General features: G+C 42.0%; 1 protein-coding gene and 1 pseudogene across 3 annotated transcripts; one reads left to right on the top strand and one right to left on the bottom strand.

The window, feature by feature from the left end:
* Positions 1 to 1,678: 1,678 nt before the first annotated feature.
* On the bottom strand, positions 1,679 to 15,931 carry LOC311017800 (ER degradation-enhancing alpha-mannosidase-like protein 2; annotated as a pseudogene). The gene is made up of 8 exons: positions 15,833 to 15,931; positions 15,243 to 15,330; positions 14,624 to 14,684; positions 9,038 to 9,163; positions 8,362 to 8,470; positions 7,517 to 7,737; positions 7,203 to 7,285; positions 1,679 to 1,744 (listed from the first exon to the last, which is right to left on the bottom strand). The product of its transcript is annotated as an ER degradation-enhancing alpha-mannosidase-like protein 2 (transcript).
* Positions 15,932 to 17,389: 1,458 nt separating this feature from the next.
* Positions 17,390 to 22,246, top strand: LOC311016748 (macrophage mannose receptor 1-like). Of its 2 annotated transcripts, none has more exons than XM_084014671.1 (6): positions 17,390 to 17,514; positions 18,081 to 18,271; positions 18,438 to 18,654; positions 19,190 to 19,525; positions 19,803 to 19,897; positions 20,623 to 22,246. In XM_084014671.1, the coding sequence occupies exons 1-6, from the start codon at positions 17,478 to 17,480 to the stop codon at positions 20,740 to 20,742; spliced, it is 996 nt and encodes a 331-aa protein (XP_083870797.1). In that variant the 5' UTR covers positions 17,390 to 17,477; the 3' UTR covers positions 20,743 to 22,246. The 2 variants fall into 2 exon arrangements, with proteins under 2 accessions (XP_083870797.1, XP_083870796.1); XM_084014670.1 differs by having other exon boundaries at positions 18,396 to 18,654.
* The last annotated feature ends 577 nt before the right edge of the window (positions 22,247 to 22,823 follow it).

The following is a 22,823-nucleotide window of genomic DNA, read 5'->3' as shown; positions in this document are numbered from 1 at the left end:
GAATTTGTGTAGATCAGTGGTTTCACGATGAAGGGTAATTTAGTTAAATTTAGATTAACATCTAAAAACAGCTCAAAAAACACAAGAAAGCATCAGGACAACGATGGTGCTGCGGGCAACACGTTGATATGCGTTTATTGGTGGTGGTGACAGGACCCAAACCAGACTCAAAAAGAATGCATCACACATATTTCTGGTCATAAATAATATTTAAAGTCAGTTTCACCAGTGTTTTTGGTGAAAACGATGGAGAAACCTTTAATCTCTGCAAAACTATTCTTTCTTTAATTTAATTTGTTATGAATTAATGCTTTCAATTAAAGTTGTTTTAAGCCAGTCAGATTCCTTCATTTTCATTTCAAGTCCCATCTTTCACTAAAATTGACAGGAAGTACATCAGTGTCATTTCTGGCTAGAGAAAGTGAACTTGAGAGAGGAGCAAAGGGCAACATGGCAACGTTATTGGTATAGCACCTTTCATACATCAAGGCAATTCAAAGTGCTTCACCGAACAGTAAAATAATACAGTAAAGGTGAAACAATTTACAATTAAAATGTCATAGAAATACAGACGAGAAGTCCACAAGGTTAAAAAAAAAAAAAGGAAAAGGGAAACAAAAACGCCTTTTATCTCCTCATTGAGCTTGAGAAAAAAATAAGTCATAAACGTAACCATAATGTAAAGCTATTTGTTACTTTACCTTTTAATATAGGCTCCACTGGTTAGTAGCGGTCCAGTCTGAAGGGTTTCCGGGGCTTTTATTGTGAAGGGTGGGCCGGAAGGAGAGGGAGAGAGAAGCCGCGATCTCGTTGATGTTTCGCTACGGTCGTCTTGGCGCACAGAGCTGCCATGTTATTATTTAATTACATGATATAAGGTACAATATTAAATACATATAAGACATTTCAACAGATAACAGTGAAAAGTTAACTTTAGTAAGAAGCTACAAATGACTCGAGGAGCGCCGTTTTTCCCTCTTCGTCAGTTAGCCGGTAAGTTAAGCTAGCTCCTCGGGCTGTTCTCGTTAGCACTTTTGTTCCATTTTAATATTTCAACTGTGTCTGTGAAGGAATGTGTAACGTTGGTAGTAATAGTAATCTTTTTTACTTTACTAACGGTGGAAATGCTTCTTATGTTGGTGCATCCCAACTTTCCAGAATTACTAGAATGTTCATGTTCAAGTTGTTGTCGGGGTGAATTGAAGAACAAACATGGCGGACCGGAGGTTCGCTGTGGAACTTATTCTGTTAATTTAGTGTTTCCATTTCACGCCACATGTTGTACTTGTACTCGGCTGCGTTTCAGAGATAACTGTTGTGCGTTTTACTCAAATACATTTATCCGACTTACTTTTACATAATAGACATAATATGATGCAATACTATACTTCTACACAGAGACGTCACTAGGATTTAGAGACAGGAGAACTGTATTAGAACTACAACCAGTGAAGAAGTCCAGCTGGTAACCAGTTAATAGCAACAGACATTGAACTTCAATACAATCAGAGAGGGGTTGCCCCCTGGTGGCCAGCAGACTGAAATGTGTTGGGATCATTGTCACTGTGAGGATGTTAGTAAGTACAGCTGCCCTTGTGGTTTTCATACCAGCATGGCTGTTTCAGCTGAGTCGTTCTGTTTCATGGCTGAATAAGCTTTGGTCTAAAATGTGTTCTCTTCAGCTCAGGCGGACGGATCTTACGCTGGCGTATCCGCAGGGCGTCTTGGTGATCTTCTCTATGGACTCCAGGGGCCTGTACTACGAAGCAGGATTTGTGCTTAGCGAGGTAACTTAAGCGCTAACTCTGGGTTTTCCGTCCTACGACGCTGGTTCACTTCTTACCGGGGTAGATCGCCATGGTCACTTACACTTTGGAGCTAACCTGCTCCAGAGCAGGTTATGTTCCTGATAATAGATCAACGTGGAGAAACACACCGCCGACTGACCAATCAGCTGTCTTGGTGCGCAGATATAAAAAATAAAAAAAAGAAGCTCGGTGGATCGTGAGAGGGTCTCGTAGGAGAACTATAGAGTGTACAGAGACCGGCAAAACCCTTTTTCTATCCCTGACGATGTTTTATATGGGAGATACAGATTCTCATCGGAGGGAAAGACTTTTCTTTGTCAGCGTACAGCCTACTTACCACTTTGAATTATGTTTTTATATTTATTTGATTTGCTCCGGTAAATTTCCACGGGAACTTAAGCTTGGGAATTTTGGAAATATTCTATATTTGGAAACTCTCCATGGGAATAATGGGAATTATGGGGATTAATGGGAATTTAGGGGAACTAACTGGGAATATATTATATCCAAGCATAAATATGAACAGAAGTCATAAGAAAACATCCATACAAAATGTTTTCAACAGATATTTCAACAGATTTATTTGAAAGTAGAACAGAACATGTTTTAATTGGTTGTTTCATGGGTGAAGTCAAAAACAGGAATGTTAGGTTCAATATATCATCTCCCAACCCCACTCATTCAAAAATGGAATGGAATGTTCCCGTTCATTGTCTATGTAAGAAGCCGTGCAATGCCGTCGCGGAGCAGCGAATTTCGAGAGACGGAGCGCCGCCGCCCGCAAGCTCTCGAAAATCTTTTAAACTGACCGTTGTCGATCTAAAATAAAGACAGATTCAGCAACTGCATAGCTTAATTCTCTCCTAAAATGTTTTCAGAAACACATTTCAGTGAACTATTTTCATAAAATAGGAGGGAGGAGGCTTATAAAATAAGAGGGAGGGGAGAACGATACGAGCTCGGAGGAGCACAGAGGGGAGGGGTGTGTGTGTGTGTGTGTGGGGGGGATGCTTTTTTCAAACCTTTCAAATCGTAGACTGGAGCTTTAATAAATATATTTCCCCATAATAGCATCAAAACTTACTTCACTTTGTTTAGTCCAGAAGCTCAAATGTGTGCCTTCAATAGTCTTTGTGCTTCAGACTCAAAAGTGTGGTCCAGTCTTCTATTGAACTTCTGTACATGTGATGGAGGCATGCACAGTGCCAGTAGGGGGTGTGGTCTCAATAGCCGTGCACTAAGCATAGCTGTGCTCTGTGCATGTGGTTGAGGAATGGCATGCAGGGCTCCAGACTAACATTTTTCACTAGGAGCAGAGTGGCCCCTAACTTAAAATTTTAGGGGCGCAAGCAGAACATTTAGGAGCGCACACCGAAATCGACTGTTCCCGCATGTTGTGGGTATCGACAGCAGAATTTGCAGTTCATTGAATTCGTCTGCCTGAAATACCTCAGCCAGGTGAACTCGCGGAGCCACTCGTCGCGAAAGCTGAATTTCCTGGCTTTTTTCGCCACGACCGTCTCCTCAGTCTGAGTCGGACTCATTCTCGACGTTTGTGTCCTCCGGAACGCTGTGTCCGAAATCATTCCCTACTCCCTATATATAGTGCACTATATAGGGAGTTCGCCATTTTGTAGGGGTGTCCGAATGTGTAGTGAGCATTACTATTCCCTATATAGTGCACTCAAAGTTTCCCACAATGCATCGTGAAAAGTAGTGTACAGCCGATGGTCACTAGCCGAGCAAATTTGACCATCATGCATTGCGCTGAAAGACAAATCGCGAAGGGACGAGAGGAGAGAGAGCAGGAAAAAGCGGAGGAAATATGAATAATCGTACAATAATAAATGTTAATATTTAATATATGTATTGCAGAGCAGAACAAGACGACACAAACGGCCAAAGTGTGACGTTTTCCTTTATTTACTTAAAAAAAAACGCGATATATATTAATTATTTATACGAGACTTCGGGCGAGCGGCGCCCGGCGACAGTGGCGGTGGCCGTGGCGGCCGGCCGGCCGGCGATAAGCTGCAGTGGCCGGCGACAGGCTGCGGTGGCCGTGGCGGCCGGCCGGCCGGCGATAAGCTGCAGTGGCAGGCGACAGGCTGCGGTGGCTGGCCGGCCGACGAGAGGCGGCGGCGGGGTCTTCGTCCGTCAAAAACCGTCACTCAAACCAAAGCGCCGTATGACAGTCTGAAAACTATAAAGATGATGAGATGAGGGACAGATTGTGGCGAGCGATCGCCGAGCAGTTTGGGATCGGGGACGGACTGCAGCCTGTTCAGGTCTGGTGGATCTGTATGTATGATGTAGGGCTGGGAATCTATCCAAATTTCCTGGATCGATCCGATTCCGATTCATAAGGTCACGATCCGATTCGATCCACGATTCGATCCGATTCGATTCGATATCGATCTATTTACAGACATAATGCAAATAAATACTGTCCCATAGACAAAACAGCTCCATGTGTTTGTGATTGTATCTGTGTACGTGTAAGAGGGACACAGAGAGAGAAGAGTCAAGAATCAAGTATTTATTTTAGACAAAAATCCAAGTATTATTTGAAATTTAAGTAACATATCCATGGCAGAATTAAAACAATGACCAGAACTAAACAACAATGACCAAATAAAATATAAATAAATTAAAATTAAGTGGCCCTCTATATTAGAAAACTACAAGAACCCCAGTCTTTGACAACCAGAGACTTGTGAAATGCCATACAGGTTGAGAGAGAGAGAGAGAGAGAGAGAGAGGGGAGAGAGAGAGAGGGTACTTTCTCTTCGCTTGAACTCAAGTTTTGGTGGACGGTCCCTAGACCCGGACTGGCAGAGCGCAGCCGCTCAGTCCGGCTCCGCGCGTCAACACCGCCGCCGCATGAATGACGGCGCACTTGACCGACGCAGAGGAAACACTTCGCCGCTTCACGGGAGCGGCGTCAGCGGAGCCTTCATTCCAGAAGGTGATTTTAGTGGTGCCGCTTCAGCCATCTCGCTAGCTTCAGCCATCTCGCTAGCTTAAGTTTCGGTTTCGTTTAGCCGGCACTCGCTTTTTATAGTGCGCCTTGCGCGTCAAAGAAAATAGTGCCTTTAGTCACCTGGAAAAGATCGATCCAGACATTTTTGGATCGATATCGTGCTTTTTGAGCGTGAATCGATATCGGATCGCGGATCGATTTTTTGAACACAGCCCTAGTATGATGTAGTGATCGTCTCATTATTGAAAATTATTTTTTTCTCAAGAAATGAGACGGCCACGGAATCCCCTTATTGCTGCAGGACTCGTTCTTTTGGTTTTGTAAATTTTCGCAACGAATATGTATTAAAAAATAATTATCCTGGTAATTTCTCTGCGTGAGACTTAAGAGCCGTTGGCGGAATCTGACACGTATTAATTATGCGTCCGGACAACGTCATCAACGGCGCCGGAAGAAATCCCCCGAGTAGTGTCCGAAAGTGTTTTTTCATTTTGCCTTTGAGTCCACTATATAGTGCCCTCCATAGAACTCCCCTATATAGGGAGCAGGGAGTAGGGAATGATTTCGGACACAGCCATAAAAAAAAAAAACAGCAAATTTACTGGTCGCGCATGCGTGAGTAGATTAAAAATGTACTCGCACTGTCACAGATTTAAGTCGCAAAATGCGACCATTTGGTCGCAGTCTGGAGCCCTGGCATGGATATTCAAGTGTATTTGAATGGCATCTGTTTGTTTTAGTCAAGATTATGCTACAAAATAACTTCCCTCAGCTATATTTAAGTCCCCTTTGAAGAGCCAACCATCAATTTGAAAAAAAAAGTTTATTCCCATAAATTCCCATGGAAAGTTTCCACTTTTGAAATTTCCCGGAATTTTGCAACCCTACTCCCAAGTCCGTTTTACACCGCCGGGATTGCAGCTGAAAGAATGAGGCTGATATTGTCATAAACCACGTTATAAGAATACATCCAAGCAACACATTCATCATTTTAAAGTTATATGTTTGGCCTTTTATTGCGGAAGGACATCGTAAGAGTTAAAGGGACGAGAGAGAGCGACGACATGATTTAAAAGACGGCCACAGGGCGGATTCGAACCGGGGCCGCTGCAGGGAGCCTCATAACATGGGGCAGTAACTCTACCACTAAGCTATCAGCGAAGATAAAGTGATCATGTAATCAGTCAGATCTTGTAGTGTCCTTATGACGGGGCAGTTATATTATACTACTAATACTATTAATACGACTTCTGCATTCACACAGTCGGCGAGTTTTTGCCAGCTGTCCTTCCTGCATGTTACAGATGAAACTGTTGCCTTTTGCCTGTATTATATGTTTAACTTCTCCGTATTTCTGTAAGATTATGGTTCGCTCCTCGTACGTGAAATACGCCGCTCCGCTGCCGTAGACTGATCCATGTATGTGATTGGTCAAATGCTGCAAACGCCGCCTCTTTCATGTGCACACGCTCATAGCTGGACAGGTAAACCCTGGGTTGATTTAACGAGTTGATAACCAGAATCGTGTGACCGCTTATCTCCAATTGCCTTTGTTAGGGTTACTTAAGCTGGGTGCAGTCGAATAGTCAAAAAATAAGGTCCTAACTCCTATTCCTATCTCCTATTCCTTGACCTCTGGGGAAAACGTCACGGGGTTAAGGAAAGGCGATAGGAGAACGCAAAAGGACTTAGGAATAGTTAACCGCGGTGCTCAGAGAATCCGACCGGACTTTCACTAAACTACGTCATTATATCGCGGCCGCTGATGATTGACAGCTGATGATCGGCACCGGCGATTGACGTGCGTCTGCACTGGAGAAACTACAATAATGGACTACAAAAAGCGCATCGTCCACTTCTCCACATGTTGGTTTTATAAACAGCTGGTTCACTGACCGGCTTCAGTTCCAGCAGCTCCTCCTTCCTGTTTGACCGTTGTTTTATTTACTTTTCATTTGTGGTTTTAGTTTCGTTTTTGTCAAACATTTGTAACATGATTGAAATAAATAAAAAAATACCATTCAATTATTATCACTGTCCACACATTTATTATCACTATTCCAATTACTATATGTCTGCATGAAAGTCATTGTTAAATATGTAAATGCACATATCGTTTGTTTTCATTAACGGCCGAGGTGTGCGGCACTTTAAATGTTGCTCTCGCAAAGAATTGTGGGTCGGCGTAATCTCCTTTCCTATCGCATAGGAAGGTCCGTTGCATCCTATGCTAAAGGAGCTCTGAAAGGAAGCATTGGAGCTCCTTTCCTATGCATTTAGAGAATTCGAACAGCTCTTATCATGGCGGCCACTTGTTTACTTCCGGGTCACTTCTTCAGTTAGGAACCTTCCTAAGCAAAAAAGACTATTCGACTGCACCCCCTGGGTATGTTGAACTTGCTTCATAGTACAGGCCCCAGAGCATCGAGGCCCAGCTGGAGGTAGGTGTGGTCACCTGTCACCCTGAACAGGTACATGGCACTCTCAATCAACTCTGTAATGAACAAACACACACAAACACTATTTTTGATTTCACGGCCAGGGAGCGAGTTATTGAACTGATCGAACAAAGTCTTCCTGACTTCCAAAATAAAAGCCCTCAGGGTTTTAAATCATTTATGTAACGCCTCCAAATACCCAACAAACACTTTCTTCAACTTGTAACATTATGTCTGTGTGCTGATATTTTGCACATCACTGCTGGGCCGGCGGTAGGTGGACTGACCAGGTCTCAGTGTGTATCCCTCTCTCTTGTCCACGGTGTAACCCTGAGGGATGCTGTAAAACTCTGGCAGACCTCCAAACTGTCGCCACACCGAGTAATGGTTTTGGAAAGTCAGTGAAGTTTTTATGTTTTTGTCAGCAGCCTTTTGTGTAATTCCTCCTCTGACCTGTGGGGTTCCCCAAAGCTCCATCCTAGGTCCTTTGTTATATTGTTCATACATGCTGATGGATTATAAACAATCACAATTGTTCTGCAGGTGTCAAACAAATATGTTCCATTTAAAAAAACAAACAAAGAAAGCAGTTATAATTATCTTTTATCTTCTGTGTCAGATATAAAATCCTGGATGGTCCAAAACCGTCTCCACCTAAATATAGGGTCATTCCGTGTCATTTCATCAAATGCCTCCCACCTGACCATCTCAGAATGTCCTGAAAAATTCAAGTACAAAGACACACTTGTTAATAGGACAAATCCAAAATATTAGGTCTCTACTGTCAACAGCTTTCTCATGAAACATCATTGAATGAAGGGTAGTTTAGACGTTTTTTGTCATCATACTCTGAAAAGCCATTTTTAAACAGCAATATCTGGAAAACTATCTCACCTGTGGCCTTCAAAATATTTACAGTGTATATCTGTTACTAATAGCCTCCAGACATGAAATATCAGGGGTGTAGCTCAATGATAACCTAGTATGGTAGGTACTTAAAATGTGGCTTGTTGAAATAAAGTAGTACATTTCAAGAGTGGCTGAGCTCCCATTTTTGCAGATAAAAGACTTCTATCACTTCTGCCTCTATCTCTGGTGTTAGCTTAAACATTCTACAAAATATGGTCTCTCTTAGATGAAGGTTCCCACGCCAGCGGTACAAGTGACGGGTGTTTCGGTGGGGCTGACGCCATTCAGCAGGTTCACCGTACCGTACGGCATGCCGGAGGGGGTCTGGAATGCTGAAACCGTTGATACAGCGTGTTACGCCACAAGGGATTTAAGGTGATGTAAGCTGGTGCAACAAACTGTTATTTCCACGATTAGTGAATTTGATATTTATTTAACCTTCATTTAATAATTCCATTTAGATTTTGGAGTTTTTTTACAAGGGGTCGTGGCCAAGACGGCAGACCCAAAGTTTCACCACATAAAAACAAAATGGCAAAAAGTTTAAAGCAATGAACTGACATTAAAAAAATGCAAATGAAAGAGACGATTCAGTCATCTGCATAGAGAAGCTGTTTCACTGTTTCATTCTACCTACAGTATTTCTACTTCTAATACACTGTGAAGTAGTCGAGAAATCTACTCTCTTGACTTGCTACTGACCTTTCATCTGCTCAAAATGTGTTTTATTTATATGTTTATTCAAAAACGTATTCAGAGTACAGACATTTCTTCACAGTTCACCTTTCAAATTTGCAAATATTTACATTACCTTTGGTTTGGTAGGACATAGGCAAATTATTGACTGTAACGTACTGTCTTCTGTGTATATTTGCGTACTGTGTGTGCTTTTTGTATACCAGGCAACAGTTTCCTGGCAGCGTCCTCGGCCATCCTCAGCAGCGGTCCTGAACAGGGCCAACCGGGCTCCAGTTCCATCCACGCCCTACCTGCCAACAGGTAAGCTGACAGCAGGCCGCCCACCACTAATCACACACACACACACACACACACACACACACACACACACACACACACACACACACAGGGCAGTCCGACAGCTGAACGTAAAGAGAACACTAAAGGCCTTTGAACACTGAGTCCGTTTTCGTCCCAAATTGTAGCACGTTAAAAAAATTAAAAAATCATTACGACCTCACGTTGTGTCAATCACGTTTTCACACCGACTCCCAAACTTTCAAACATCCAAAACAGTGTTTCCCCTAGAATTTTTTTCAGGCCCGGTGGTACCCACCGAAAAAACCCTAAACAGACAGCGTGGGATGGTGTATTGGTGCATTTGGATTAAGTGGTACAGCAAGCAGTCTGCAATTCTGCAATTATCATATTTGCATTCAAATTTTTGTTCAACCCGAGTGTATTCAAGATCACAAGGAGAGAGTGACTTATTAAGGTGCATTTATTGCATACAGTACAAATGGAACATGCTACATGTGCACTTCAACCACACAGTGTGCATCGTTCTCTGCTGCACTTGATTTTTCTGGGTTTTGTGAAGAACTTCACCAAGGCCTTGTCGTAGGGGAACTTGGCCACAAGTTTTTTATTCATTTTATTATAACAGAGTTACATACATTTGACAATGCCTGGGAAAACTAGCCTATTGTCTGTGTTATTGTCATCATTATTGCTTACCAAAAAAAAAAGAGAGAGAGAAGCTTGTTTGTTTTCATCTCTCTACTCTGTTTAGATACACAAATATGATCGCATTTGTCAATCGCTGGATTTTATTTTGAAAAGTGCTTTTATTTTGAAAATTTACCGGATTGTCTCGTGTTTCTTTGTGTGACTTTCTGCCAGAATTGACGCGATCGCTCGCGGCTCGCGCACAAAATACACCCGAAATATACGCCGAAACGATCGCTACACGGCGCGTAATTCAGAATTACCTCTCATACACACTACTTCACTATAATTTGTGAGAGGATTTTACTTGGTTATATGAGAGCATTTCAGTATAGTGTGTGAGAGGATTTTCAGTTAAAATGGAAGGCATTTCAGTCAAAGCGGAAGGTGTTTCAGTAAAACCGGAAGGTCTTCAGTTCAACAAAATTGCGCAATTAACAGCGCGATTCACGTGTTGATCTGCCCAACAGCCTGCACGTAGCCTAACCGAGGCAGCAGCGTTACTTCACACTGTACTGGCGTCAGCGGAGACCATCAGAACCTTGTCAAATGCGTTGTCAGGCAGCCACTGACATTGCAAATCCAAGCCGCGACACGCTGGACAGTCACATCGCGTCATTTTTCCCCTCCCGGACAGCAGCTCCAGTCCGGAGAGAGTGTGCGCCGCATTATCACGTGCAACGCTTCAGCTACATCAAGGAGGAAAGGGTAATTAGAAATATTGTTTTTCTAAATTATTGTTTAATCGAACGTAACGCAACGTGGCATGGTAGTGAGCTAATAGTTAGCTGTTTGTGCCACCACTACAAACATGCGGGGGATTTCTGCTCAGTTGTTGTTTATTCAGAGCTATTGTGTGTTCACCATGTTCATTTATTTTTCATAAAATGTTTTACAATGTTTTAACAAAACTTTAATTCGTGGAATACACTGCACAAGTGAAGAAAATGTATTAACAAACCTTAACATAACTCCAATGTTTTTCACTGAAGACTGCAGAAGTGAAGAAAAAACATCTATTCCATGGTTCCCATCCTTCCATTCCAGATTTTCCTGCATTATTAATGAGACCTGAATGCCACAGCTGAAGAGGGGTCTGTTGTGTGAAGAGGACATGGTTTTTCCATTGATTTATGAATTCTGTTACTGCTCTTTCAATCCTTGGTAAATAAACATAATGCAGACAAAATAAATGTAGTTCATTCAATGAATCCAGTACACCCCGTTCCTCCATGAAGTTAAAGATGTTTATAAAGTGTCTAGATATGACTCTATTGCGTTCTACCCATAGTCTCTCAATCCTTTGGTTGTGTACTGATACACCTGTAATAACACTGTTCAATCCTCTTCTTTCCAACATAAGATGGGCAACATTTATATTTTCCATACCATGATCACATCTGACCCTTAAGGGCAATCCAAAGTTCTGTACTCCTCCTAGAAATAATGACAAGATGGTTGAGGGTCTGTTGTTGGACAAGCACCGTAAGTATATGATAGTCCAACTGAAGCCATCCACACAGCCATGAAGGACCACCTGACCAGCTTGTGGTTGCCATCGTAAATATATATACACTCAACAAAAATATAAACGCAACACTTTTGTTTTTGCTCCCATTTTTCATGAGATGGACTTAAAGATCTAAAATTCATTCCAGATACACAATATTACCATTTCTCTCAAACATTGTTCACAAATCAGTCTAAATGTGTGATAGTGAGCACTTCTGCTTTGCTGAGATAATCCATCCCACCTCACAGGTGTGCCACATCAAGATGCTGATCTGACATCATGATTAGTGCACAGGTGTGCCTTAGACTGTCCACAATAAAAGGCCACCCTTAAATGTGCATTTTTTTGCTTTATTGGGGGTCTGGGGACTCAGAACCAGTCAGTATCTGGTGTGACCACCATTTGCCTCATGCAGTGCAACACATCTTCTTCGCATAGAGTTTATCAGATTGTCAATTGTGGCCTGTGGAATGTTGGTCCACTCCTCTTCAATGGCTGTGCGAAGTTGCTGGATATTAGTGGGAACTGGTACACGCTGTCGTATACGCCGGTCAAGCACATCCCAAACATGCTCAATGGGTGACATGTCCGGTGAGTATGCTGGCCATGCAAGAACTGGGACATTTTCAGCTTCCAAGAATTGTGTACAGATCCTTGCAACATGGGGCCGTGCATTATCTTGCTGAAACATGAGGTGATGTTCATGGATGTATGGCACAACAATGGGCCTCAGGATCTCATCACGGTATCTCTGTGCATTCAAAATGCCATCAATAAAATGCACCTGTGTTCTTCGTCCATAACAGATGCCTGCCCATACCATAACCCCACCACCACCATGGGCCACAACATTGACATCAGCAAAGCGCTCACCCACACGACGCCACACACGCTGTCTGCCATCTGCCCTGAACAATGTAAACCGAGATTCATCCGTGAAGAGAACACCTCTCCAACGTGCCAGACGCCATCGAATGTGAGCATTTGCCCACTCAAGTCTGTTACGGCGACGAGCTGGAGTCAGGTCAAGACCCCGATGAGGATGACGAGCATGCAGTTGAGCTTCCCTGAGACGTTTTCTGACAGTTTGTGCAGAAATTGTTTGGTTATGCAAACCAATTGTTTCAGCAGCTGTCTGAGTGGCTGGTCTCAGACGATCTTGGAGGTGAACCTGCTGGATGTGGAGGTCCTGGGCTGGTGTGGCCGGTTGGATGTACTGCCATATTCTCTGAAACGCCTTTGGAGACGGCTTATGGTGGAGAAATGAACATTCAATGCACGAGCAACAGATCTGGTTGACATTCCTGCTGTCAGCATGCCAATTGCACGCTCCCTCAATGCTTGTGGCATCTGTGGCATTTTGCTGTGAGACAAAACTGCACATTTCAGAGTGGCCTTTTATTGTGGGCAGTATAAGGTACACTTCAGCATCTTGATGTGGCACACCTGTGAGGTGGGATGGATTATCTCAGCAAAGCAGAAGTGCTCACTATCACACATTTAGACAGATTTGTGAACAATGTTTGAGAGAAATGGTAATATTGTGTATCTGGAATGAATTTTAGATCTTTAAGTCCATCTCATGAAAAATGGGAGCAAAAACAAGTGTTGCGTTTATATTTTTGTTGAGTGTATATATATGTGTGTATATATATTTATGTATATATATATATATGTGTGTATATTTATATGTATATATACAGTATGTGTATATATATATATATATGTATATACAGTATATATACTGTATATATATATATATACATACATATATACATACATACTGTATATATACATATACTGTATATATATATACAGTATATATATGTATATATATATATATACATATATGTGTGAGAGAGTTTCAGTAGTGTGTGTGTGAGAGCGTTTCAGTAGTGTGTATGAAAGCGTTTCAGTAGTGTGTGTGAGAGCGTTTCAGTAGTGTGTATGAGAGCGTTTCAGTAGTGTGTATGAGAGCGTTTCAGTAGTATGTATGAGAGCGTTTCAGTAGTGTGTATGAGAGCGTTTCAGTAGTGTGTGTGAGAGCTTTTCAGTAGTGTGTATGAGAGCGTTTCAGTAGTGTGTGTGAGAACGTTTCAGTAGTGTGTATGAGAGCGTTTCAGTAGTGTGTGTGAAAGCGTTTCAGTAGTGTGTGTGAGAGCGTTTCAGTAGTGTGTGTGAAAGCGTTTCAGTAGTGTGTGTGAGAGCGTTTCAGTAGTGTGTATGAGAGCGTTTCAGTAGTGTGTGTGAAAGCGTTTCAGTAGTGTGTGTGAGAGCGTTTCAGTAGTGTGTGTGAAAGCGTTTCAGTAGTGTGTGTGAGAGCGTTTCAGTAGTGTGTGTGAGCAAATACTTTTTCAGTTGTTTATGTGAGAGTGTTTCAGTAGTGTATATGAGAGCATTTCACATGTGTGTGTGAGAGGTAATTCTGAATTATGTCCCTGACGGCCCCTCATACCGTTCCGTGGCTATTCGCGGTGCTTCGGCGGCCGGTGTGAACCGTGCAACGGTTCTCGAGCAGCCCCCCTCTCCACTGCAATCTGCTCCCCTTTCTTCCGTCTCACCTGCACCTGTCTTTTTTTCTGGAGTTGCCTCCGGCAGCGCCAGTTGGTTAGCTAACAAACCTTAAACATCCCAGAATGTACGCCCGCGCTCTCAGCAGCAGTACTCGCATCGCTAGGCACGAAGCAGGTTGACTCGCGTTGCGCTGAACAGAGGCGCTCCTAATGTAAATGATTATTGATTTATGAATTAATTGATAAGTGGCTTATTTTTTGGCATATTGGGGTTTTTTTTGGCCTGGCGGCAGGTCTCCTTGGCCAGGCCTGTACAATGGTAGGGGAAACGCTGCAAAATGTCAACAGACGAACTTGTCCACCTCACTGTACGACAAACAGTCTAAAGACTATAGAGATGATGAAGATGAAGGACAGATCATGGCAGCGAACGCCGAACAGTTTGGGATTGGTGGACGAATTGCAGCCTGTTCAGGGTCAGTTGGATCCTGGAGGTTGGTGGTCTCCAGTAGTGCTGCAAACTGGACCGCCGACATCCTGAAGTCCACCTGGACCCGATCGGGTCTTGGAAATTGACGGAGTCATCCAGTAGTGAGGAAGATGTGTGATCGTCTCATTCTTGAAAGGAGAAAAAGGGAGCTGCGCAACTATCGTGATTGCATCATCAGAAAGAAGACCACCAATCCCTGTGTTCAGACCCCCCCTCCCCCCCAAAGAAAACAGACTCAGTGTGCAAAGGCCTTAACTGCTGATTGGTTGATTCTCCTCTGTACCTCTGATGTTTGTTTCAAAAACGGAGGCGTTGACGTCGATGTCAAAGTCCACGGTGTCCACCTGAACACAACATCTAATGTTTGCCCCTGCTAAAAATCACAAATGTGTACAGTATGAAAAGTATGGATGGGAATACAAATGGATTCTCTATTTCTCTGCAGTCCTTACATTTGAAACCCAAAGTTTGGGCACACCTTGGGTTTGTCACGCTTCCAGGAAAAGCATAGCCAGATAAGCAAAGCTGTATGCAAATTCTGCCATGGACAGGTATGGTATTGTAGTAACACGATGAACATGAGAGATAAAGACAGAGCAGCCATCCGACCGGCAGCAGCAGGCCAAGGCATCCTGAATGTAGCGGTTTACTAGAAATAATCCCTCATGTTAATGTTCCACTGTTAGATGCAGCTGAATGTCAGACTGACTGTCTTTTTCTGTGCTTTGTTTTTAGAAATGTGACTCGTGATGAAATATCACTTAAAGGTTTAGGGTTAGTTTTTTTTTGTTTAAGAAGGAAAAGAAATCGGTATAATCGATTATTTCGAATCGCAATACAAATCGAATCAGCATCCAAAATTCGTGATAAAATCAAATCGGAACAAAAGCATATCGCCCCACCCCGAAACTCATAACTTTGTTCTGACATAAATCTTTCTCAGATCTTACCAGTAGAGTGTCGAGAGCATCAATCAGAGTGAGCGAGAAACTGTTGGAAAAAGATGGAGAGAAAATATTTGATTATTCGCCTTTTTATTTGGTATTTCATTTTATGTTGAATATAATGTGCAAAAAATAATAAGCTCTTGGCATTATAAGAACAGGAACCGAAGCAAAATAAAGTACAGCTGAACAAACAAGTTGAGAGATATTTAAAAAGAGAAAAACTCTTATTTGAGGAGTTCTGTGTATCATGTCAATACTTTGTAGGACTTTGTATGATTCTTCATCAAGTGTTTAGTTTTCTGAAAGAAAAGGCCGCAAACTTAGCAAATAATAAAAACTGACCGTTTTCTTGTGGAAAAAAACTAAAGAGACAGTAAAAAAATGAGACCATTATTAATAATAAAAATAAGAGTAAAAAAAGAACAATGACATTAATTAAGCCAAATTAAATAAATAGACACAAAGTATTGATTTTAAATGTATTCCTTCAGCTTTTTATTAGTTGTGGGGCATTGTTCTACCAAAACATGATGATGTCACCTTACCTGCCCCAGGTGTCTTCCGTCACAGGTGAGTGGGCGGAGCTCATCATAGGGGAACGCGTTGTCGAGGTAACTGTTGTAGGCGTGGTAGAACATGGATTTGATGCGCTGTCTGAAAAGTGAAGTAGGTATGGACGATGACGAGGTTAATAACGATTCATCATCAAATCTGATAAATACCGATCGATCGATCTTATTATTGCCCCAGAACGCATCGTCAGACTGTCATTATGAGTCACTCGTAGAGAAGCTTGTAACAGGAGCTAAATTAGCTTATACTTAGTAGAAGTTTGAACTGAAGTAATCAGTTACATTTGTACACCCATCCGTCACCGAGGCATTTATTTTCTTTTTAAAATGATCTTTTAAAATGATCTACTTGACGAGACAACAATCAACTGCATCGCTTGAAAAGAGACAGAGACTGATAATTAGGATGTAAATCCTGGATACATCTTTAACATATATTTGCATATAAACTCAAAAATAAGACACAAAGCAAAGGCAATGGTCATAATTCAGTCAAAGCCCCATTAGAAATACTGTGTGTGTATATATATATATATATATATATATATATATATATATATATATATATATATATATATATATATTAGGGACGGGACTTGATTAAAAAATGAATCTAATTAATTAGAGGCTTTGTAATTAATTAATCGCATTTTAATCGCATATAAATATTTGACCTGAGAACAGTGAGAAGTAATTTTTTTCACATGGATTTTTAGTATCCCATTGATCAATGACTGAATACATAAGCTTACGCAACAAAATATTGTTTATTTTTGTTCAACCAAGTCCAACAGACAATTTTTGCAATTTTTGCCATTAAGTGTAGCTAGTGGCGGAGGTTTCATGACGCCCTGGGCGAACCTCACCTCCAGCGCCACACACACACATATATATATAACGTGTGTGTATATTAAAATATAACATAAAATTATATTGTGTTTCTTATTTGTGGTAGGCAGTTGTGCAATAATTGTGAAATGGATAAACTGTAATTCCAACAGCAATACAGTTATGTATGTGCATAATGAGAAGTAATAAATATATAGATGTGTAACTTCTGTTCAACTCCCCCTTTTTAGTAAATAGAAACATTTATTAAATATAAATAAATAAATGGTTCACAACACAAATTCATGTTTAATGTCCACATATACGGCCTTTTTAAGTGTGTATTGATCCCCCTGTGAAGCATGCGTAACTTGATGATCAATTACAATAAAACATAACACAGTTTTAATAATATTAACTGTGTCTTCATGGGATGAATTTAATTACTTTGAGCTAAATATTTCAGCTGTATATCCATTACTTTACATAAGTAAACATTTGCTTGTTGAATGATGAGCTCATTGATCTGAATCCACCAGTAAATGAAGTTATTAAATGATTGTAGTGGAGTAGTTAGTACATTAAAAATACTCAAGTAAAGTAGTCAGTGCAGCAGGACAGTGTTTAGCTCCATCTCCTGAGCAAAACCTACAAACAGCCCATTCAGGAGAGTGTAACAAATTTGGTGATCTTTCTGATAAGCAAATAGTTGTTCTGAGAGTCAGGTTGCATGAGCTTATATTAAATCTCCAGTCACCGACTGAAGCAGAGGAACCTGGAGGAGACGAGGATGGAGACCGTTCTTCTGAGCATCATCGTCGTGTCAGGCAGGAGTTTCACATGCTCTTCTTTGGGTCCACATTTTTAACATTGTGTATTGTGACGCTAGTTCACGCTGCCTTCACGCTCTACTAGAAGATCCAACTTGTGAAGTTGGAATTACAAGAATGTGGCGTTCAAGTGCTTCGTTGTTGAGATGAATTGGTGTTATGGATAGAAGGATGAATAGTGTTGGTCTGTATCAAGTTCAAACTAGAGAAGGACGCACCATCATCACTGAGTCCTCTTCTCCACCGACTCTGGGACTCGGGTATCAACTCCTCATTATACTTGAGGGGCGTTCGTGTGCCATTTCAGAGTCTGCAACTCGTATTTACCATAATTCTGAAACCAGGTGAAGGCAGCATGAGTTGTCTAATCTTAAATGGACCTGGACCTGCATTTCTAGAGAGCTTTTCTAGTCTTCTTTACACAACATTCAGTCTGTTACCCGTTCAATCTTCCGATTAGAGGGACGACCCGCTCTACCTCTGAGCCACATCCCCTTCTTTAATGTACAACGGTTATTTCCTGTATTGAGTGAAGTCATTGATATTAGATGTGATCTCTGCAGGGCTGAGTGCCATCTCATCAGCTGCTGAACGTGGGTACCATGTTGTTTACGAGCTGAAGACCATGACTGAAGCACAGAGTTACTGCAGAGAGAAACACACCGACCTGGCCACCATCAGCAGCGGGGAGGATGTGGAGATCCTGAACAGCACGGTGGATTTAAACAACCCGGTCTTCTCAACATCGGGCAGGGTGAGTTTTGTTATTTCAGTGACGAGCGGTCTGAACGTTTTATTGTCTGATCACACGTAGTAACTAATGGCAGCAGAAGTGTGAAGCATTTTTATGATAAACTTCCCTCCATATGTTTCACCAGACAGCTCTGATTCTTTGTATCGCCATGAAATATTACTTTCAGACAGCCTGGATAGGACTGTACCTCCCCTGGGACTGGGGTTGGTCTCATTCAGACGCAAGTTTCTACAAACCTGGGGAGGCTGAGTTCAGAGGATGGGGTCAGAGAGCACCGGAACCCTTGAACAAGAACGAACACTGCACAGCAATGCATCCTGATGGATATTGGTACGACTACCCCTGTGGTGGGAAGCATTACCCAGTCTGCATGTCTGTCAGAGGTGAGAATGTTAACTCAGGAAGTTCCCCTGCTCTGCTTCTCTTTGCCTCTTTGTTTTCATATTTTGGTTCGAGTATCAATCAATCACTCGAACTGCTTTTAGTGCTTTACATGATGGTGATACAGAACCAACAGCCAAGGTGGACTCAGGGACAAGTGTCTCCGCCGGGAAAAGAAGGCCACGTTTCTCAGCTGCATTTGAAGGAGTCTTTGATATGGGACAGCCTTGTCTCCGCTGCTGGGACGCATGTGGTCTTCAAATCCAGCCTCCGGAGGATGCGGCCGCTGTAACACCTTTTGTATCACCTGTGTATTTTATTCTGTCAGCCTTGCTCCGTTCCCTTTGTTCCCACCAATCAGTGTTCAGCCCTCATGTCTCCTCACCTGTGTGTTGTTTTCATTTACTCCGGCTGTTAAAATGACAATTTTATTAGTGCAACATGTGAAAGGCATGAATACCTCCACAGCTGTGGCATGGAGGGGAGGCTGTATGTTATGTTGCCTCTACTCAGCCCTTCACTGTGGTCTGTTTCCAGAGCCGAATGTGACGTTCATCCTCATTAAAAACGGCCTGACGTGGACTGAGGCCCAGAACTACTGCAGAGAACACTACACAGACCTGGCCAGTGTGAGAAACCCAACAGACAACCAGAAGGTAAAGGAGTTGGTACCCACACAAACAGCGGTCTGGATCGGCCTTTTCAGCGAAGTCTGGAAGTGGTCGGATGGAAGTATCTCCTCGTTCAGGAACTGGAGAGACGTGGATCCTCATAGTCTAAATGAGACTTGTGTTTATGCAGACTTCAATCACGGTGGAAAGTGGTCCCCCTCAACCTGCGACATCAAGAGACCCTTCATCTGCTACAGTCCACGTGAGAGACCAAAGATTTAACTTTACTTTAGCATCAAACGTCCCAAATTATAATAATAATAATAATAATAATAATAATAACAAAAAACATAGAAAACATCAAGTTCTGGACAATGAAAGTGAAGAGTCATGATGTTGATCATTTCCCTGAATTGTGAGGACAGTTAGCGCGCCATAGATGGTGTGTTTGTGTTGTTGTGACCACATTTTCCCTGTCATCCTTTAAACGGATGAAATTCTATTCATTATATGAGAGTTTATCATTTTCTTTTTTACAGCTACAATAAAAAGAATAATAAGACTGAGAGTGCAGAACGACAACCCCGATCTGGACATGAATGACCCCGCTGTGATGGAGGGCATCTTGAAGCAGGTAAATCACGTTTCCTACTTTTAGGTAAAAAAAAACAAACCTGACGACCCTTTAAAGCAAATTAAAATCACATGACATAAAAACCATATTGATCCCCAGAGTTAATGCAGTTCAAGAAACCATCCAAAGAGTTTGGAAGTAAATAAAGAGCTTTTTGTATCGTACTATGAAAACATTTGTATTTTATTACAACAGTAAACATATATATGTTTAGTATTTTTCTCTTGTTCATTCAGCAGACGCTACAGCAGCAGCCTGACGCCCAGACAGCATTACAGTTTAATTACAGATCTTTCATGCACCGACAGAAAATGCCAAGAATCAGGGCGAGGAGGACAGAAAGAGGTCTGGAGGAACCATGAGAAGGCTTACTGAGGCCGTGATTAATAACATCTAAAAAGCATATCATCAAATGTCAAAGTTGACACGACTTGAGCGTTGTGTAGGAAGCTCTGCAAATACTGTTTGTGCAGAAGTAAAGGGTCTAGTGTTGCCACTCTGCAGACCTGATGAACAATCAACACACAGAAACGTTACGATCTGCCAACAAATGCAAAACATCCAAATATGATCCAGTAGTCAGAGAAAAGCCAGAACATTTACAAGAGCAGAAATAGGGGGAAGCAACCATCGGCCTCCATCTTAGGGGGAATAAAAGAAAGCGAGTAGAATCTGAATAACAATGCAGAATGTCATATCTCTCTGTGGGTGTTTCTGTGTCTCAGCTCAAACAGAGGCTGAAGGACCGGGGGCTGAATGACGTCAAACTGAGCTTGAAGAAGCAGCCGGATGGAAAATTCTTCCACAAGGAGAAGGTGAAGACAAAGAGGAAGACAGAGTTGTAATGGTGAAGTGTGACGTCGTCTTCCATCAGAAAATAAAGCTGCAACAACTGGCACATTTTGGAAACCAATTCATCCTTTGAGTTGATTTCCCAGCTCCTGCTTCTCACATATAAATGTGTTATGCTTTTCTCTTTCATATATGGTCATAAACTTAACATCTTTGGGTTTCTAACTGTTGTTTGATTAAAACAGGACATTTGAATTTAACTGCTTGGGCTGTGGGAAATTATAGCTGTCATTTGTTATTATTTTCTAACATTTTATACATGGAATATATTAAGATAAGGTCTGTAAGATAAAATAAGATTTAAAGAAATAATTAAAGGTAAGACTTGACTGGAGGCCACTCAGGTCAAAAAAAAAGAAAAAAGACTGCACCCGAATAGTCTTTTTTCTTAGGAAGGTTCCTAACTGAAGAAGTGACCCGGAAGTAAACAGGTGGCCGCCATGATAAGAGCCATTCGGATTCTCTAAATGCAAAGGAAAGGAGCTCCAATGCTTCCTTTCAGAGCTCCTTTAGCATAGGAAAGGAAAGGAGATCACGCCGACCCACAATTCTTTGCGAGAGCAACATTTAAAGTGCCGCACACCTCGGCCGTTCATGAAAACAAACCATATGTGCATTTGCATATTTAACAATTTCAATGCAGACATATAGTAACTGGAATTGTGTTGATAAATGTGTGTGGACAGTGATAATAATTTAATTAATTATTGCTGTTAATACAGCAAACGGTCAAACAGGAAGGAGGAGCTGCTGGAACTGAAGCTGAACGAGCTGTTTATAAAACCAACAACATGTGGAGAAGTGGACGATGCGTTTTTTGTAGTCCATTATTGTAGTTTCTCCAGTGCAGACGCACGTCAATCGCTGGTGCCGATCATCAGCTGTCAATCATCAGCGGCGGTTTATAATGACGTAGCTTAGTGAAAGTCCGGTCGGATTCTCTGAGCACCGCGGTCGACTTTTCCTAAATCCTTTTGAGTTCTCCTATCGCCTTTCCTTAACCCCGTGACGTTTTCCCCAGAGGTCAAGGAATAGGAGTTGGGACCTTATTTTCTGACTATTCGACTGCACCCCAGTACTTGAGTCTGCTACGGCAAAAAGAGGCTGTAATGGGAATTTTGGATGTTTGTACTTTATAATCAGAATATTTGTCAGGCCAGACGTCGATCCGCATCTCCTCATCTGACTGTTATGCTATGACGAAAATGAATGCCTGTTTGTAGATGATATGAACATGAGTGCCACATTGACATAAGATAATTTCAGGACTATGACGCCTGTGTTCTGTAAATCTTGACCTTGCCTGTACATCTTGTCTTTGTAAGATAGGACATGATCCGTCCTTTGTCCATGGTTCCTCCTCCTTAAAAGGGAGATTGTTGTTAGACTCAGGGTCGTTCCTGCTGATTCTGAACCTTTGCATCAGAAGGCAGGGGTGAACAGTACTTTCTTCTGCAGATGAGAATACTTAGTGGAATAAACCTCGGAGAAAAAGCTGATCCTGGTTGTTGATCTTTATTGGGCAGATTCATTTTTCCACAACAATATGATGCCAGATTCAGTTATCCATCCATCCATCCATCTATCCATCCATCCATTGTCTACCGCTTATCCTGTATTCAGGGTCGCGGGGGGGCTGGAGCCGATCCCAGCTGTCATTGGGCGAAGGCAGGGTTGCGTATTTCTCGGACACCGTTGGTCCGATTTGGACGAAATTCGGGACGCATACTCGTTTGACCTAGCTGGGGGTATGGTCCGAAAAGGTTTTGAAAATATGCATGTTATCAGAAGATATCAGCCAATGAAAATTAGAGGGTGGGGCTACCAAAATGCAATTAGCATAACTCGATAACTTTTGCCCCTAAAATTACGAAACTCGAAACCTATGTTGTTATAGCTTCAAAGAACATGCATGTCAAGTTTCATCAAAATTGGGTAATGTTTGGCGCTGCCACAAATTTCCAAAAAGTGCCATTTTGGCCGTTTTTGGCTGTTTTTGGCCATTCACAGGGGTCGTACAAAATCGAACTTGTCCTATACCGTTGATAGGACAAGGCTTTAAGGACAAAAAGTT

Source organism: Eutrigla gurnardus (genome assembly GCF_963514095.1).
Source record: "Eutrigla gurnardus genome assembly, chromosome: 8".
NCBI lineage: Eukaryota > Metazoa > Chordata > Actinopteri > Perciformes > Triglidae > Eutrigla > Eutrigla gurnardus.
The sequence above is the reverse complement of the archived record's forward strand: the minus strand, read 5'-3'. Positions and strand labels throughout refer to the sequence as shown.

Bases quoted from the DNA above. Each gene is read 5' to 3' on its own strand.
- LOC311016748 (XM_084014670.1), top strand. From the start codon at position 17,478: ATGGAGACCGTTCTTCTGAGCATCATCGTCGTGTCAG. The intron at 18,272-18,395 runs GTGAGTTTTGTT...ATGTTTCACCAG, and splicing joins TCTTCTCAACATCGGGCAGG to ACAGCTCTGATTCTTTGTAT. The intron at 19,526-19,802 runs GTGAGAGACCAA...TCTTTTTTACAG, and splicing joins CTTCATCTGCTACAGTCCAC to CTACAATAAAAAGAATAATA.